Raw genomic sequence first — 18,732 nt, forward strand, 5'->3', positions numbered from 1 at the left:
TGACAGTGGTCATAATAACTGCAATATAAATATGAAGACACCTAAGAACTCAAATGCTCTGAATACAAAATGTTGAGTGGTAATCTTTAGATATGAGAGATGCTGCTGATCCTGACTAGAGAATGACACAGGGACAAATTTTTCCCCATCCCCGCGGGAACTCATTTTCCCATCCTGTCCTAGTAAATTCTTATCCTGTCCCTCTGCTCCAAGCTCTGTCCTCATCTGCACAAACCTCAAACATTTTAAAATCATAAGTGTTTGAAGCTTGTGCGGTTAAGGCAGAGCTGACAGGGACAACGACAAAACTCACAGGGACGGGGAAATTGAGTTCCTGCAGGGACGAGGACAAATTTATCCCAGTATCATTCTCTAATCTTGACCATAGGAGGCAGCTCATGGGGTGCTTAAGTGTTCCCAATATTGAACAAATTCCTTGACTGTGTCCAAGGAGAGGTAATTTCCATTGGGTTTAGCATCCCAATAATTTTTTTTTTAACTTGAAATGTTTTATTTATTCAATATAACAATACAAAACTTAAGTCACAAGATTTAAAAAAAAAAAAAATCCCAATAAGAACATAAGAATTGACATACTGGGACAGACCAAAGGTTCCATCAAGACCAGCATCCTGTTTCTAACAGTGGCCAACCCAGGTCCCAAGTACCTAAGTAGATCCCAAGTAGTAAAACAGATTTTATGTACCTTATCCTAGGAATAAGCAGTGGATTTCCCCAAGCCATTTTAATGACCTATGGACTTCTCTTTTAGGAAATTATCCAAACCTTTTTTAAACTCTGCTAGGATAACTGATTTCACCACATTCTCTGGCAGCAAATTCTAGAGTTTAATTACATGTTGTGTGAAGAAATATTTTCTCTGGTCTGTTTTAAATCTACTACTTAGGTGCTTCATTGCATACCCCCTGGCCCTAGTATTTTTGGAAAGAGTAAACAAACGATTCACATCTATCCTTTCCACTCCACTCAGTATTGTTCTTCAACCGCCGGTCTGCAGACAGGTGTCGGTACTCAGAAATTTCCTGCTGATCCACAGGGCTGGCACGTGCATCGGGCCCGAGACAGTGTTCTTCAGCCGCCGGTCTGCGCTGCGATCAATGTGGTGTTATCTTCAGGCCGGCTCCCTCTTACTCACTGCCGCAGTGCACAAAGCCACAGGCAGTGGCTCCTACACGCGTCCTGCACCTGAACCAGAAGCCTTCTCTCTGACGTCGCAATGTTAGAAGGAATGGTTCCGGATGAAACACGCAAGGAGCTACTGCCCGCGCCTTTGTGTCCTGCGTCAGTAAGGAAGAGGGAGCCGGCCTGAAGATAACACCGGGGGTGGCATAAAACGGCCAGGCGGGAGCAGGCCAGAAGTTAAGGCACAGCATGGAGGGAGGGAGACAACAAAGGTAGGGGGAATGATTTTAGTTTTGAATTTAGTGATTAATTTACATTTCCTGTCTGTATTTTGCACTGTTCAGGAAGAAATGCATTTGTTTCTATTTCTCTGGGGTTGTACTGCATGCAAAGTCTTGAATCTTAGGGTTTCATTTCTATATATATATATATATATATACAGTGGTGCCTCGCATAACGGACGCCTCGCACAGCGAACGCTGCGCACAACGAACTTCAGGTCTTGCTTCCCACAACGAACTTCGTTTCACACAACGAAGTCGCCCGAGCTGCATCGCTTAACTGCCCTCTCTCCGCCTGGCTCCCTGTGCAGTGGCGCTACATATTTTAAACCCCCCTGCCGCCGCTGCTGCATATTTTTATGCCGCCACCGCATATTTTAAACCTCCCCCCGCCGCCACATATTTTTAAACCTCCCCCCGCCGCCACCGCATATTTTTAAACCTCCCCCCGCCGCCACATATTTTTTTAAAAAAGCCACCACTGCTGCAACTTTCTCACCCGCTCACTCGAACTGGTGGTCTAGCAAATTTCCCAGCCAGAAGCGCAGACAGAGATCAAGAGCAAGCCTTCTGTGCTACTGCCTGGGCCTGCGCTGATCTCTGAATGGCTGCAGTCAGCTCTCGCGGGACTCACAAGAACTAACTGCAGCCAGCTCTCGCGGGACTCACAAGAACTAACTGCAGCCATTCGGAGATCGGCATGGGCCCACACAGGCGTGCAGAGGAATTGCTCCTGATCTCTGCGCTTCTGGCCTGTACGCCACTGGCTGGGAAAGATGGGAGGAATTCAAAAAGGTACTGGGGAGTATGTGGGGGGTGATTATAATACACAGCAAGGATCAACAAAACCCCTGTCTCCCCTCCCCTTCACATATATCCCCTCTATATCATGCTAACAGCTCTAACAAGATAAATTTATCTTTTTTTATGTCATCTTAGCATATTTTATGCTACAGAACGAATTATTTTTTTTAACATGTATTGTTATGGGAAAACGCGTTTCACATAACGAACTTTTCGCATAACAAACTTGCTCCTGGAACGAATTAAGTTCGTTGTGTGAGGCACCACTGTATATATACTTTTAGTTTGTGGTCTCAGATTTGCATGGGGGTTATCTGTGTTGGGTAGGAATGAATGTTGAGAAGCAAACATACATTGTTCTTTGTGTAGTTTAATTTTGTGATTAAACATTATTAATAAGATTATATTGTGTGTGTGTGTATGTATGTATATATATATATATATATATATATATATATATGAAAAATGAATGGAAAAAAATGGTGTTACAATTAGTACTATTATGGGGTGGAGATGGGCGGGATCTGGCCCACAATTTAGCCCAGTGATCTTCAACCGCCAGTCCACAAAATAATTCTTTTATTTCCGCCAGTCCATAGGTGTCAAAAGGTTGAAGAACACTGGTTTAGACCTTTATCATATCACCCCTGAGCCGTCTCTTCTCCAAACTAAAGAGCCCTAGCCACTTTGGCCTTTTCTCATAGGGAAGTTGTCCCATCCCTTTTAACATTTTTGTTGCTCTTCTCTGTACTTTTTCTAATTCCACTGCATCCTTTTTGAGATACGGCGACCAGAATTGCACATAGTATTCGAGATGTGGCCGTACCATAGAGCGATACAAGGGCATTATGGCTATAGGTGTGTCATTCTGGACAAGTGGATAATTCCCCCATAGTCACGATCCTTGCAGAAGGAATTCACTCCGGAGATTTTCTGTATCCCTCCTACTTCACAGAGGGCTCTGCTGCCACCTACAGTTTTTTCCTTCTGTACGTGAGCCTGAATGAGTGTTTCTGTTCTGCTCTCCCCTTTTCTTTATTTTAGTTGGGGGTTGGGGGTTCAGCTATTTTCTTCAGTTTTGATGCTAAGAGCTTCCCAGTTCGAGGGTTCAGCAATGCCTGTGTGGAGAAGAAGCAGACTGGTCTGCACTTGACAGACCAATCCCTTGTGGAACCTGTTAGCCATCCTGCAGAAGCATTTTTGGAGCTCAGGGCCATCCCTATGTAGCTTACTCACCTATTGCTTGCAGGAGTTCAAGCACAGGCTGTCAGGAATCCATAGGAAGCTCACCGGTGTCTTGCAGGGTGCAGGCTGCATTTTGTCTTCTCCATTGTTTTTTTTGAGTTTTGCAGTCCACAGGTTGGAAACTCAGACGCCGGTCTAGCTGGCAGCCTGAAGATTCAGTGCATGAGGATGTGTTCTCTGAGGAAGTGATCTCTTCTCCATGATTCAGCTACCTTTGGAGCTGAGGCAGGCTGCAGCACATTTCCTACTTAGGTCACAATGAGTAAGGCTGTTACAGCCTATGAAGAGAATCGGGGGAGGGGGGGGAGCTATAAATCTGATTTTTGAAGGTTTCCATATGTTCCCTCACCTCTAAAATTCTAAAATCGCTGGTTTTTATTTTTGATTTGGTCATTTTTTTGAAGCATTTCTTGGTGTCAAAACAGTGGTGGTGGCCATCTTGGATTTTTCCAGATTTTTTTTCCTAAAGTTCTCCAAAAGCTTCAAATCGCCTCATTTTGCCTCAGAACTGGCAGTGATAGAGTCCTCAGGCTCCTTTGTCTCTAATTCATGCCAGGAGTGTGCAGGTTGCACTCCCAAGGAGTACTTTTGCTCCATGTTCCATGCAGCACCTGAACAGGTGGTGGGAGCATCTGGCTTAGCCACTTCTTTGTGCTCTTTGACTGAGGAAAGGGTGAGAAGCCCTTTGATTCAGGCCATATTTCATACTGGCCCTTGGAACAGTGGTCGTTCTGCATGGAGTTGCACGGTGGCATGGAACCCAAGAGACGCTAGCTGGAGACATCATCTGGAAACTCAGCGCTGCCTAATACAACTTTTGCACCTGAATATATTAATTTGATGTGGAAAGCCTTTCAGGAGAGCCGTCCTTCTAAGGAGAAGTCTGGCAGCACTTCTCACACAGCAAAAGAGGGTAGAGGCTCCCAGGGTGCATCTACTTTGCTAACTGCAGCTAGGGTCAGGGAGACCTTTCAGAGGGTGATTCGGATGATAATGCTTCTCTCTATACCATTGTCATCACAGGATGCATCACAGGGTTGCAGTCTGGGGCTTTGGAGCCTATGAAGGCTCTTGATCCCAGAGATGATTCTATGGTTCTGCACTTATTTAAACCCTCTGCCCTCTTAGACCTGATCACTGGTTTCACTTTGGAAGTTAAACTTGGACTCCCAGCAGGTCCCTTCTACTTCATCCTCTATTATAATAATAACTTTATTATCCCAGGACAAGCAGGCAGGTATTCTCACATATGGGTGATGTCATTGACGGAGCCCTGCGGACGCCTCGCAAGCAGACTTGCTTGAAAAAACTCAGTTTTGAGTCGCCCGCACTGCACATGCGCGAGTTCTCAGTTTTCCGCGGAGCCGAGAAGTCCGTCTTTGGCTCTCTGCGTTTAACTTTGTTAACTTTGTGCCTTCTCTCAACCGCGGTTTGTGTTTTTTTCTTCATGAATCGCTGTTTTATTTTATTTCTTTTATTTTAGTTTAAAAAAAAAAAATTTATTCCGTTAGTTTACTGGGACAGGCCACTCAGCCGCAGCCCGAGGACTTCGACTTTGCGGCGGCCATTTTTCTGTCTATGTCCCGGCCTGCTACGGGCTTCAAGAGGTGTAGCAAATGTCAGCGCGCGATCTCTCTTACGGACCCTCACGAACGCTGCCTCAAGTGCCTTGGGCCAAAACATTATCCTAGGTTGTGTTTGCCTTGCCAAACACTTCAGCCTCGTGCTTTTAAGCGTCGTTGCATTCTAGTGGATAAGCTTTTCTAGAAGGGGTCTCCTACTGATCCCTCGACTTCGAAGGCGTCTTCGGCCTCGACTTCCATCGAGACTCCTTCTGCGCCTGCTGCTTCCACCTCGAGCCTCATCAGACCTTCGTCGTTTGCAGCGGCTCTTGCTTCGACGTCATCTGCTGTATCTTCCCCTGTTTCCTCAGGTCAGATAGCTCAGCAGTCGGTTCCGCCGGTGGTGATTAAAGTGTCTAAGACTTCTAAGTCGAAACACTCACACTACCTCAAAGGAACCTCCAGCCAAAGCAGGTGGTCCGGTTTCAGACGCGGATCCATCCTTGCCGGCGTCTTTCCATGTTAGAGAAGCAGTTTATACAGTTCCTTACTACCATGGGACCAAAATTGCTTCCTCTTATCCAGCCTGGGTATTCAGTAGACTCCCGCGAGGTCGAGCCGCTTCCTTTGCCCCAGTCTGAACTTCCACACTCTTTGCAGGGAGCAGAGTCTCTGCGAGTGTCTGGTCTGGCATCCAAGCACGAAAAGCAAGAAGCAGATTCTTTGCGAGTGCCTCAACAAGAATCCTCACACTCTAATCAAGGAGCAGAGTCTTTGAGAGTGCATCGAGGTTCCTCCATCAAGCCTCTGGAGCTTCAAACTACAGCCTCTAGTCCTATTCATGCATCGGCTGCTTATGTCTCCGTGGCGAAATCTCCTCGATCCTCGAGATCTGGTTCCAGACACAGTTCTCACAGACATTCGAGGCCTTCATCGAGGCATCCTTCCAGGCGTCGTTCTTCTTTGCATGACAGACCATCTTCCTCGAAGCCTCGATCTACTTCAACCTCGACCAGACCACCGCCTCCTCGTTTGAGGTCTCCGATGCCGGACCTCGAGGATATTCTGGTCTTGATTGCCTCGTCCAAGTCACCAGGTTCCTTTGATGCTTTTTTCCCAGTCGAAGCTTCTTCTTCGACACAGGCTGCCTTGACGTCCTCGAGTCCTTCTCAAGGCAAAGCATTGGCAGATCAGCTATCTTTCTCGTCTTTCTTGCGACAGATGGCTGTAGACTTGGATATTCAGTTGGATACTGGCTCCAAGTATTCTAAGGAGTATCTAGAAGTCGTGCATCTTCCTCAACCTCCGGCAGAGTGTCTTAAGCTTCCACTTCATAAGCTTTTGAATCAGACTTTTGGTCGATGCATGAAAACACCTTTTTCCATACCAGCTGTTCCAGGAAAATTGGACTCTAGGTATTAAACTGCATCGCAAAGGGTTTGACAACTCACAGTTATCTCATCAATCCCTACTTGTTGAGTCCTCCTTGAAGAGATCTCATCCTTCCAAGGTTTATGCCACAGTTCCTCCTGGAAGGGAGGGGAAAACTATGGACAAATTCGGACGTCACATCTACCAAAATGCTATGATTACCTCTAAAGTTCTCAATTATAATTTTTATTTCAGCACTTACTTTGAATTTCTTCTTTCTCTTCTACCTACGTTTTTGGATTATTTGGATAACCAAATGCATTTTGAGTTCAAGAAGTCATTGCTTCTTTCTCTCAATTACGTCTGCATCTCCTCCAATCATCTTATGATGCCTTCGAGTTGTCTGCCCGAGCTGCTGCTTGCTCTGTAGCTATGCGTTGTTTTGCCTGGCTTCGTACCATTGACTCTAACCTTCAAGACCGCTTAGCTAACATTCCTTGTGAGGGCAAAGACCTCTTTGATGAATCCATCGAGGCAGCCACCAAGAAATTATCTGACCATGAAAAATCATTTGCTTCTATAGTCAGACCTAAACCAAAGCCAGCTCCTGCCAATCCTGCGTGCCCTGCTCTTATCTATCAAAGGCGTTTTGCTCCAAAGCCGGCTCCTTATACTCGCCCTCCTCTGAAAAAGCAACAACCTCATAAGCAACTTGTCAAAGGAATGGAGCATTTGAGCTACAAAGAACGACTCAGGAAACTGGGACTGTTTACCCTCGAGAAGAGAAGAATGAGAGGGGATTTGATAGAGACTTTTAAAATATTAAAAGGATTTGATAAAATAGACCAGGAAGCAGCAATGCTAACATATTCAGAGGTGACACGGACAAGAGGTCATAGCCTGAAACTGAGTGGCAGCAGGTTCAGGACAAATGTCAGGAATTTCTGTTTCACACAGCGAGTGGTGGGTGCTTGGAATGCACTCCCAGAGGAGGTTGTGGCAGAGACTACTGTACTGGGATTCAAGCGCAAGTTGGATGCACACCTTCTTGCATATCATATTGAGGGATACGGTAAAGTCGGGTCTCCAAAAAGGAGTACCTAAATGGGCCGCCACCTGTGCGGAGCACCGGACTGGATGGACCTCGGTCTGATCCGGTGAAGGCGTTTCTTATGTTCTTATTAACAGAAACCCCCAACCTTCTGCTGCACCTAAGGCTTCTCAGCCTTTTTGACTGTTTACAACAGAGCATAACCTCCACCGTTCTGTCTCTGTCTCCTTTTCCCCCTATAGGAGGTCGTCTCCATCATTTTTACAACCAATGGACGATAATTACATCTGACCTCTGGGTGCTTACCATCATCGGGGAAGCATACTCTCTTCATTTCACTCAGGTTCCACCAGAGCTTCCTCCAAGAGAGTATCATTCCAATCCATCCCAGACCGCCCTTCTTCTTCAGGAAGCTCAAGCTCTGCTTTCTCTCTATGCCATCGAACCAGTTCCCTTGGACCAGCAGAACAGGGGTTTTTACTCCCATTACTCCTTGTTCCAAAGAAGACGGGCGATCTGCGACCCATTCTGTCGGGGCTCTCAACAAATTTTTAGTCAAAGAAAAGTTTCGAATGTTGTCCCTGGCATCTCTTTATCCCCTTCTCGAGCAAAACGATTGGTTATGCTCTCTGGATCTCAAGGAGGCCTACACTCATATCCCCATTCATCTGGCTTCCCGTCAATACCTCAGATTTCGGGTGGGGAATGTACAATTTCAATACAGAGTACTACCCTTCGGCCTGAACTTGTCTCCCAGAGTGTTCACCAAGTGCCTGGTAGTGGTAGCGGCAGCTCTCCGGAACCATGGTCTTCGGGTATTTCCCTACCTCGACGACTGGCTCATCAAAGATTCCACATCTCAAGGGGTTATTGTAGCGACCCAACGGACTACCTGGTTTCTACAAAGTTTGGGATTCGAAATCAACTTTCCCAAATCTCAACTTCAGCCCTCACAGAATCTACAATTCATTGGAGTTGCTCTGGACACTGTCCAACTCAGAGCATTCCTTCCACAACAACGTCTGGAGGCTCTTCTACAACTCTATCACACAGTGTCTTCCCGCTCTTCCATCTCAGCGAGACACATGATGGTACTTCTGGGTCACATGGCCTCCACAGTACACGTGACTCCTTTTGCCAGACTTCACCTCAGAATTCCTCAGTGGACCCTGGCATCTCAATGGATGCAAGTTTGCGACCCTCCTTCTCGACACATTTCAGTCACTCCTTCCTTGAAGAAGTCTCTCCATTGGTGGATGCTCTCTTCCAATCTTTTCAGAGGCTTACTTTTTCAAACGCCCCCTCATCAAAAGGTCCTCACGACAGACTCTTCGACCTACGCTTGGGGCACTCATCTCAATAGTCTCCGTATTCAAGGCCACTGGACCAGTACGGATCGTCAATGTCACATAAATCTGTTGGAACTCAGAGTGATTTTCAAGGCTCTCAACATTTTTCAGCATCTTCTTCGTGACCAGGTAGTCCTCATCTGTACGGACAACCAAGTTGCCATGTATTATGTCAACAAACAAGGAGGGACGGGATCTGCGTCCCTTTGTCAAGAAGCTCTGAAGGTTTGGGACTAGGCAATCCGCCACAACACCTTCCTCAAAGCTGTCTACATTCAAGAGGCGAAGAATTGCTTGGCGGACAACTTGAGTCGTCTTCTGCAACCTCACGAATGGACTCTCATTCCTTACCTCTTCATCACATTTTTTTCACAATGGGGAACCCCACAGATAGATCTCTTTGCAGCTCCCCACAACCACAAACTGCTTCAGTTCTGCTCCAGGATATATGCTCCTCATTGCCTCGAGGCAGATGCTTTTCTTCTGGAATGGACGAATCTCTTCCTGTATACATTTCCTCCATTACCTCTCATTCTCAAGACTCTGGTCAAGTTGAAGAACGATCATGCCATCATGATTCTAATCGCTCCTCGGTGGCCAAGACAACCTTGGTACTCCCTTCTATTTCAACTCAGCAGCAGGGAGCCATACCTTCTACCAGTTTTTCCTTTTCTGCTTACACAGAGTCAAGGATCTCTGCTTCATCCCAACCTGCAGTCTCTACACCTGACAGCTTGGTACCTCTCAACTTAACCCCTCTTCAGTTTTCTCAATCTGTAAGAGATGTTTTAGAAGCTTCTAGGAAGCCTACCACTAGGCAATGCTATCACCAAAAGTGGATTAGATTTTCTATGTGGTGTTTTTCTCATCATAAGGAGCCTCAATATTCCCCCTTATCTTCTGTTTTGGACTATCTGTAGCACTTATCCAATTCTGGCCTCAAGTCTACATCTATCCGAGTCCATCTCAGTGCAATTGCGGCTTTCCATCAGCCTATTGAAGGGAAACCCCTCTCTGCTCATCCGGTGGTTTCCAAATTCATGAAAGGACTCTTCAATGTTAAACCTCCTCTCAAACCGCCTCCTGTGGTTTGGGACCTCAATGTTGTCCTTTCTCAACTCATGAAGCTTCCATTTGAACCAATTGATAAGGCTCATCTGAAATATCTCATTTGGAAAGTGATGTTTCTCATAGCCCTCACTTCCGCTCGAAAAGTCAGTGAACTGCAATCTTTAGTTACTGACCTACCATTCACTGTGTTCCATCATGGCAAGGTGGTTCTTCATACTCATCCTAAATTCCTACCTAAAGTGGTCTCGGAATTTCATCTCAACCAATCCATCATACTTCCAGTGTTTTTTCCATAGCCTTATTCTCATCCTGGAGAACAGCTCTTCATACTCTGGATTGTAAACTGCTTTAGTCTTCTACTTGGAATGCACCAAACCACACAGAACTGCTCCTAAACCTTTTGTTTCCTTCAATCCAAATAAGTTGGGCTATCTTATTTCTAAGTGTACCATCTCCAACTGGATGGCGGTTGTATCTCTTTCTGCTATGCCCAGGCTGGATTACCTCTTCACAGTAAAGTCACAGTCCATAAAGTCAGAGCAAGTGGCAGCTTTAGTAGCTTTCTTCAGATCTACATCTATTGAGGAAATTTGTAGGGCTGCTACTTGATCCTCGGTTCATACCTTCATTTCTCACTATTGTCTGGATACTTTCTCCAGACGGAATGGTCAGTTTGGCCAAACAGTATTACAAAATTTATTCTCCTAAATTGCCAACGCTCCCACCATCCCATTCTGGTTATCTTGGAGGTCACCCATATGTGAGAATACCTGCCTGCTTGTCCTGGAATAAAGCACAGTTACTTACCGTAACAGGCGTTATCCAGGGACAGCAGGCAGCTATTCTCACAACCCACCCATCTCCCCTGGTTGGCTTCTCTGCTAGCTATCTGAACTGAGGAGACGCGCCCTGCGCTGGGCGGGAAGGCACTCGCACATGTGCAGTGTGGGCGACTCGAAACTTCGAGTTTCTTCGAGCAAGTCTGCTCACGAGGCGACCGCATCCGGGCTCCGTCGATGACGTCACCCATATGTGAGAACAGCTGCCTGCTGTCCCTGGATAACACCTGTTACGGTAAGTAACTGCTTTTTCTACTCCAGTTTCAGTGGTGTTGGCTTTCCTCTGAGCTGGCCTTGACAATGGGTTTACAGTGGTTTACCTTTGGGTTCATAGGGCTCTCTTGTTGCAGAGCTCGAGACCGCAGATCTGCACTGTCATCTCATCTGGACATAGCCAGATTTCTGAAGGGTGTACTACGTATCAGGCCTCCAGTGAAACCTCCTTTCCCTTTGTGGGGATCTTAACATGGTTCAGCCAGGCTCCATATGAGTTGCTGAAGGAAGGGTGTCTGATGGATCTGATGCTCAAATCGGTTTTTCTGGTGGCTGTGACCTCTGTGAGGTGGGTCTCTAAGCTCCAGGCTCTTTCCTGCAGGAAGCCTTTCCTTAAAATCTCTGACACTGAAGTCTCTTTACGCACCGTTTCTTCTTTCCTGCCAAAGGTGGTTTCGACATTTCATGTCAATTAGGAAGTCAGGTTGCCAACATTCCAATCCACAGGTTCCAGGAAACAGGGCCGGATTCTAAAGAAGTTAGATGTCAGGAGAGTGCTTCCTAAACATCTTGAGGTCATCATTGAGTTTAGGCTTTGACCATCTTTTTGTGCTGACCAAACCAGCTAGGTGAGATGTGCCAGCTTCCAAGGCTACGATTTCCAGGTGGATCCATAGGGCCATTTTGTCTGCATGCATTGTTTGTGGAGAACAGTCTCCTGTTTCCATTAAGGTGCATTCAACCAGAGAGGTGTGACTTCGTCATGGGCTGAAGCTAGGGCAGTCTCCCTAGAGGAGATTTGGAGGGTGGCAGCTTGGTCCACTCTACATACGTTTGCCAAATTTTACAGAGAGGATGTGGCAGCAAGGAAGGACTCTGCTTTTGGGTCCTCAGTACTACGTGCCAGTGCGATCATCCCGTTTTAGATTTCTGGGACTGCTTTTGTATGTCCTGCTTATCCAGAATGACACACCTATTGTATTAGAAAAAGATTAGGTTCTGACCTTGGTAATATCTTGTCTAGTAGATAGGGCGGGGGTCCAGAATTGCACACCTATCATTTATTTCCTGCGCCTGTCCACTGTCTCACTCAGAACGTTCTTTTCCAAGCCTGTAACTTGGATGCCAGTCAGCTATTGGATCCATGAAGAGTAGTCTTGTTACTGGTGTAATTTGGGGTACTAATTGAGCTCCTTTAATGCTTCTGTTGGCATGTTTGATTATTAAAGGTTCGTGTTTGTGCTATTTAGAGCAGAACAGACTTGTTGGGGAAGTTTATCCATACCCCTACTTCACCTAGGTTTTCAGAAGTGCACTTGCCTGCTTAGGAACTAACTGTTGGTGGTAGCAGAGCCCTCTGTGAAGTAGGAGGGATACAGAAAAAATCCAGAGTGGAGAGCGGGTGGCTATGGGGAAATTGCCCACTTGTCCAGAATGATGAACCTATCTACTAGAAAAGCCTAATCTCTTTAGTTGTCATGTTCTCTTAGGGAGAAGAGTAGATTGGATGGGCTATTCAGCCTTTATCTTCCATCATGTTTCTTTCTTTGTTTTTCATTCCTTTCCTAAAAGGATTGCTCCTGTCCCAGCTCATTCTAGACCACCAGGGCTTCAGGCAGGCCTGCAGTACATCTGGGTGGGGGTGGAGGGGGCACAGATCAGAGGAATCAAATATAAACAGACCCCCCATTTTTGTGCCTTTTTTTTCTTTGCCCAAAAATCTCTGTTTATATTCGAGTATATATGATAAATTCTGTGTTTTTGCAAATAATTTTTCAAATATAATTATGGACGATAGTGAGGTGATGCAGTATATGAATTGGCATTATATATAATTCAAAATGATTGTGAGCAGATGTCCACTTGAGGATTCTTTGCTTACACTGTGATGGATATATTCATCCGGATATGATGTATGATTACAGAGGTTTATTGTAGAATACTTTGGCTGAGATGAGTGACACTTTAATTCTTAACAGAGGAATAGTTTACTACAGTTCAGGCTTATTATAAAAGTGATGACCTTTTAGCCTTGGAGGAACAGCCACTGACTGCATGTTTCATGTGTAAGTCCTATGTATCGCACATAGAGAACCATCTATCATGCAGTGCAAGTCATTAGGACTCAGGGCACTCCTCAAAACAGAAATAACACATGCATATGCATGCCGTGGATCGATTACCCCTGGATATGTTGGGATAGGGAGGGTCCTATAGATAACTGCAAAACACTTGCAATAGTCCACCAAATTCCCCCCCCCCCCCCCCAATGTCAGGCAGCACTGATGCTCCTTTCCCAACCTCCATGTTGCTGTTGGGTTCCTGTCACTCTTCTAGGTTTATAGATCCACTTAGGCTAAAGGAGGCAGCAGTTAGGAGCACAACAGCAGTTGAAGGGAGGGAAAATGTTGGCACATAAGACACACCTATTGTATCCTGGTCCATCCTGTCCAGCAGTCCGCCCAGCGACGGCCCAAGGTCAAGACTAGTGCTCCAAATGAGTCCAGTCTCACCAGTTTAGCATGAACTTGTCCAACTTTGTCTTGAAACCTTGGAGGGTGTTTTCCCCTATAACAGCCTCCGGAACAGCGTTCCAATTTTCCACCACTCTCTGGGTGAAGAAGAATTTCCTTACGTTTGTACGGAATCTATCCCCTTTCAACTTTAGAGAGTGTCCTCTCGTTCTCCCTATCTTGGAGAGGGTGAACAGTCTATCTTTCTCTACTAAGTCTATTCAGAGTTAGTTGAGCACTGGGGCTGCCACAAGCGTTTTGCATATGTTTATAAAAATGCCAAGGAAAATAACCCGAAGGGGTGTTTTGGGGAGGGAAGGTGGGTGTTTAGAATATTTGATCCACTCATCATCTTTTGATGGTTATAAGAGGTAAAATTAGTGGAATTATGGTGAGCAGGCTTATCCATTTCTTGTAATAATGTTTTTATAAAAGCATAACTTATATTCATATTGAAATTGGATTAAATCTATATAAACTTTTATTTTGTAGTTCGGGATCGTGTCAGGACAAAAATGGAACGTGATATTTTGGTGGAGGTGAATCATCCTTTTATTGTCAAATTGCATTATGGTGAGTTACTGTACAAGAAAATTTTTATATAACCTCAACATGTGTTCAATATTTTTTGTCATTGAAAATACTACAGAAATTTAAAGATGACCTTCTGAATGGTCATTCTGCTTAGATCAGTCCAGATAAGTGGATTATGCCTTCCTACCTAGCAGATGGAAGCAGAGAACATTGACTTTCAGATATTGTCACCTGTCTTCCATTTTCTGCGATCTCTTGTAGTTAATGAAAGCTAACCTCTTTCTTAACCTCTTCAGTTGCTGCTTTTGAGAACCAAAACAGCTTTCTTTTTCTTACTTTTTATTTACTTTCCTTACAAACAGGTTTGTTGCCTTTAAAATACCTCCCTTCACTTTTGCCCACTGCTTTTCTTTTCCAACTATATTTTGTTGGTTTTAAATAGATATTAACATTCATAAACAAAGAACTTGTAGTAACAGATGCAAATTGAACCATCGTATAGATCACCTTATGTAAAGATGGTCAACCTTTAAAATTAAGCCAAGTCAAAGTATATCCAGTGGTGCCTAGACTTTCTTAAACTAACAACTCCTTGAGGTAGTTCCTCATCACAGTTTGTTTGTTTTTTAAAGTCTAGAACCTCTGTATTTGAATGAACCCTCTCTACAACTATCTTAATATTGAACCACACCATCTAATGATCACTGGATGCCAGATTACCATTATAACTTCAGAGACACTCTCCCTATTTATAAGAACTAGATCTATTATGGCTTCAGTCCCATGTGGGTTCCATTACCAACTGCTGGAACAGCTGTTCCTAATGTGAGATAGGACAGTATAACGGGAAAAAAAGAGTATGCTGTACCCCCCTCCCTGAAAAAACCCCAAAAAACAAACCTCTGAAAAGAGGTGAGTCTTTAAAAGTGTCTGTAACCTCATATAAGATGATTCAGAATGAATTTCTGAAGGAAGGGAGTTCTACAGAACAAAATGTGGAATGATGAGTTGAGTTAATCTGTGTTAAATGTAAAGTGAGAACAGCCATACAATATAAATCCATTTAACAGTAGTTTATTTAAATCCAAAAACAGCTTCTGCAGTTTTTTCAAATCATTAAATTTGTTGCCCTTTTTCTAAGATCTGTTAAGTTTTTACATATTGATACTAGTCTCGAGCTTTTAGAGAATGACATGGGGACAAAGTTTGTCCCTGTCCCTACTCCTGCCCGGCTCTCAGGAAACACAAGGCCATAGCAGAAAGATTAAATGAATTCTTTGCTTTGGCCTTCACCAAGGAAGATGTGGGGAGTTACTGGTGCCAGAAATTTAGTTAAGGGAAATGTTACCTCACCAATCTGTTGCATTTCTTTGAAGGGGTGGATAAAGGTAAGCTGGTTGATATTGTGTATTTGGATTTTCAAAAGGCATTTGACAAAGCACCTCTTGAGACTTCTGAGGAAATTAGAAAGTCATGGGATAGGGTGTAATGTCCTATTACGGATTAAGAACTGGTTGAAAGACAGAAAGCAGAGAGTGGGTTTAAATGGTGAATAATGGAGAAGGGTAAATAGTGGGGTTCCCCAGGGATCTGTGCTGAAGACTGCTGCTTTTTAACATATTTATCAAAGATCTAGAGATGAGAATAACTAGTGAGATAATTAAATTTGTTGATGACAAAGTTGTTCAATCACAAGAGAATTGTGAAAAATTGCAAGAGGACCTTGGGGGACTGGAAGACTGGGCATCAAAATGGCAGATGACGTTTAATGAGAGCAAGTGCAAAGTGACGCATGTGGGAAAGAGAAACCCAAACTATATGTGATGCAAGGTTCCACTTTAGGAGTCACTGAAAAGGATTTAGGAGTCATTGAAACCCTCAGCTCAATGTGCGACAGCAGCAAAGAAAGCAAATAGAATGTTAGGAATTTTTCAGAAAAGGAATGGAAAACAAAAATGAAAATGTTATAATGCCCTTGTGTCAATCTGTGGTATATGGCCACACCTCAAATACTATGTGCAATTCTGGTCGCCATATCTCAAAAAAGATATGGTGGAATTAGAAAAGGTACAGAGAAGGGTGACGAAAATGATAAAAGGCATGGGACAACTTCCCTGTGAGGAAAGGCTAAAGTGGCTAGGGCTGGGGAAATCTACTACTTATTCCTAGGATAAGCAACATAAAATCTGTTTTACTACTTGGAATCTAGCTACCGTGCTTCCCCGAAAATAGCCCTAGCGTGATTTTTGGGGTAGGTCTTAATATAAGCCCTACCCCCAAAATAAGCCCTAGTTAGATGCCCTCCACCACCCGAATGTCCCCAACATTCCCCCCTGACTCATCCCTGGATTCGCCAACAGCAATGCTGCCCAGCCAAAACCCGCTGACCCTCCCACCCATCCCCCTGTGCAGCATCTTTCTATCTCTCTCTCCCTCCCACCAAAACCCCACTGACCCTCCCACCACGAGACCAGCATACCTCCCTCCAAACAGCAGCGTCAGCAGCACTTTAAATAGGCTGCTTTGCGGTGTTCTCCCGCCGGGTCCTACCCTCTGCCACATCACAGGAAAGGCCCCAGCAAGAGAAGGTCGCAAAGCAGCCTGTTTAAAGTGCTGCTGACGCTGCTGTTTGGAGGGAGGTATGTCGGTCTCGCGGTGGAAGGGTCAGCGGGGTTATGCTGCGTGGGGGGTGGGAAAGTAAAAAGATTCTATGCAAGGGTTCTGCTGCACAGGATGATGGGAGGGAGGTTAAGAAAGATGGGCTGCAGAGGGGAAGTCACAAGGGGATGGGTGAGAGGGGAGGAAAGATAAGAGGAAGAATTGGGGTGGAGGAGAGGAAGGAAAATATGATCATTGTACATGACAAAAAATAAGACATCCCCCCAAAATAAGCCCTAGTGCATTTGGTGACCCAAAATTAATGTGAGACACTGTCTTATTTTTGGGGAAACATGGTAGGTACATGGGACCTGGGTTGGCCATTGTTGGAAACAGGATACTGGACTTGATGGACCTTCCCAGTTTAGTGATTCTTATGTTCTTACATTCTTACCTGTCCCCATGTCATTCTATAGATTACTGCATGTTTTTAATTGTTGCAGTAACTTTTTTTTATACTTATTGCTTACTTCATCACAGTGGTATATTTTGGAGCTAATTTCACATTTGAAGCTACATAATAAGACAGTGATTCCCCAGACTGGGGCTTCTTAAAATCTCTTCAGGGTTCCTCAAGAAATTAGATTATAGAATTTTTGTGTGAACATTATATATGTTGGTGGAACCCCTAATATATTTTCTCATACACCAAGGAATCACTGTATTAAGCCATAGGGCATGGCTTTCTGCATCATCCCTTGAGGTATATACAAGGGACATCAATATGGCCCCACACTCTTGGAGGAACCTGTGTTGGTGCTGTCAAATTATTGTTTTTAATGACCTAAAACAGGCAAGCAACTTTGTATTATATACTGTAACTATTATACATCTTATATGTTTCAGCTTTTCAAACAGAAGGGAAGTTGTACCTTATCTTGGATTTTCTCAGGGGAGGAGATTTGTTTACACGCTTATCCAAAGAGGTAGGTTCCTCTCTTATAGGAAAAGATAAAAGTAATCTTTCAATCAGCTAAGCCACTCAAGCAATTCATGGAATAAGGGTAGCAAGGTCTGTACTCTTTCTTGGTATAGCATTGGTCTCATTTTGTATCAGGTGACCTGTTTTTGATTTAACTTCCTTTTTTTGTCACATTTAATGGATTTCCTTGATCTGTTGTCCTAGTGTATTTAGTGCTCTGCAGTTTTACGTTTTGGAATAGAAAATGGTAGCTTAAAAAAGAAGCACCAAAATAGATAAAATATACAGTTGAATCACTATCCCAGTGGTCTAGAACTAAAGGTGATCTGGAAAGACTGCCACTACAAAGGACCACACAAAAATCACTTATACTCATTGAAAAGCATATTGTACTCTCTACAGCTAGTTGTGTAGCAGGAGTCTGTTTTCACCAGCTTGTGCGAATGCGAGAAAGCATATAGCCTGTAGCTACATGAGTGGCTTGGCAGTCTTGCCATCCAGTACAGTAGGTCATGGAGTTCAAAATCACAACCTGTGGGGAAAACTTCCATCCTGGTTGACAAAAATACAAGCTCTAAGGGTTAAATGTTGTCTGTATCTTCATGATAGTACATGTTTGAAATTTTATTTGTAAATAATTTGTATAATGGTGTAGATATGTGTTTTATTGAAAGATTCTGGAATATAACATTATCCCAGGACAAGCAGGCATGATATTCTCACATGTGGGTGACGTCATCTACGGAGCCCCAGCGCGGACAGCTTTTCAAGCAAACTTGCTAGAAGTTTCAAGTTTGCACACTGCACCACGCATGTGCATGCCTTCTCGCCCACTAGAGGGCGCATCCCACCTCGTGGTCCTCAGTTCAATTTTTTCCGCGGAGCCAGAAAGCCCTGTGGATTTGAGCTCCAGTTTTGTATTGCCTTTCTAGCTGCCGCGTTTCGTTGTTTCTTGTATTTTGATCGATTCGCGGTGCTCCTTTCTTTTTTTTGTCTCTTTTCTTTCATAAAAAAAAAAAAAATATATTTTACTTTTCGTTAGGCTCCGGGGGCTCCCGGCAGCCGTGGCCGCGGGACGTCGGTCGTTCCCGGCCTTCTTTTTCGTTGATGTCCCGTCCTGTTACGGGATTTAAAAAGTGCAGCCGGTGTGAGAGGTTACTTTCCATCACTGACCCT

The 18,732-nt window shown here is 44.4% G+C and overlaps 1 protein-coding gene across 1 annotated transcript in view; it reads left to right on the forward strand.

Annotated features, from left to right (window-relative positions):
• Positions 1 to 18,732, forward strand: part of RPS6KA3 (ribosomal protein S6 kinase A3) — a 122,943-nt gene that overhangs the window by 56,249 nt on the left and 47,962 nt on the right. The window contains exons 5-6 of the mRNA XM_033950052.1: positions 13,935 to 14,015; positions 17,481 to 17,560. Of these exons, the coding sequence (XP_033805943.1) occupies positions 13,935 to 14,015; positions 17,481 to 17,560 (161 nt within the window). The remainder of the gene's footprint in view (positions 1 to 13,934; positions 14,016 to 17,480; positions 17,561 to 18,732) is intronic.

The sequence above is a fragment of the Geotrypetes seraphini genome, chromosome 6 (genome assembly GCF_902459505.1).
Source record: "Geotrypetes seraphini chromosome 6, aGeoSer1.1, whole genome shotgun sequence".
NCBI classification, from domain to species: Eukaryota; Metazoa; Chordata; class Amphibia; order Gymnophiona; family Dermophiidae; genus Geotrypetes; species Geotrypetes seraphini.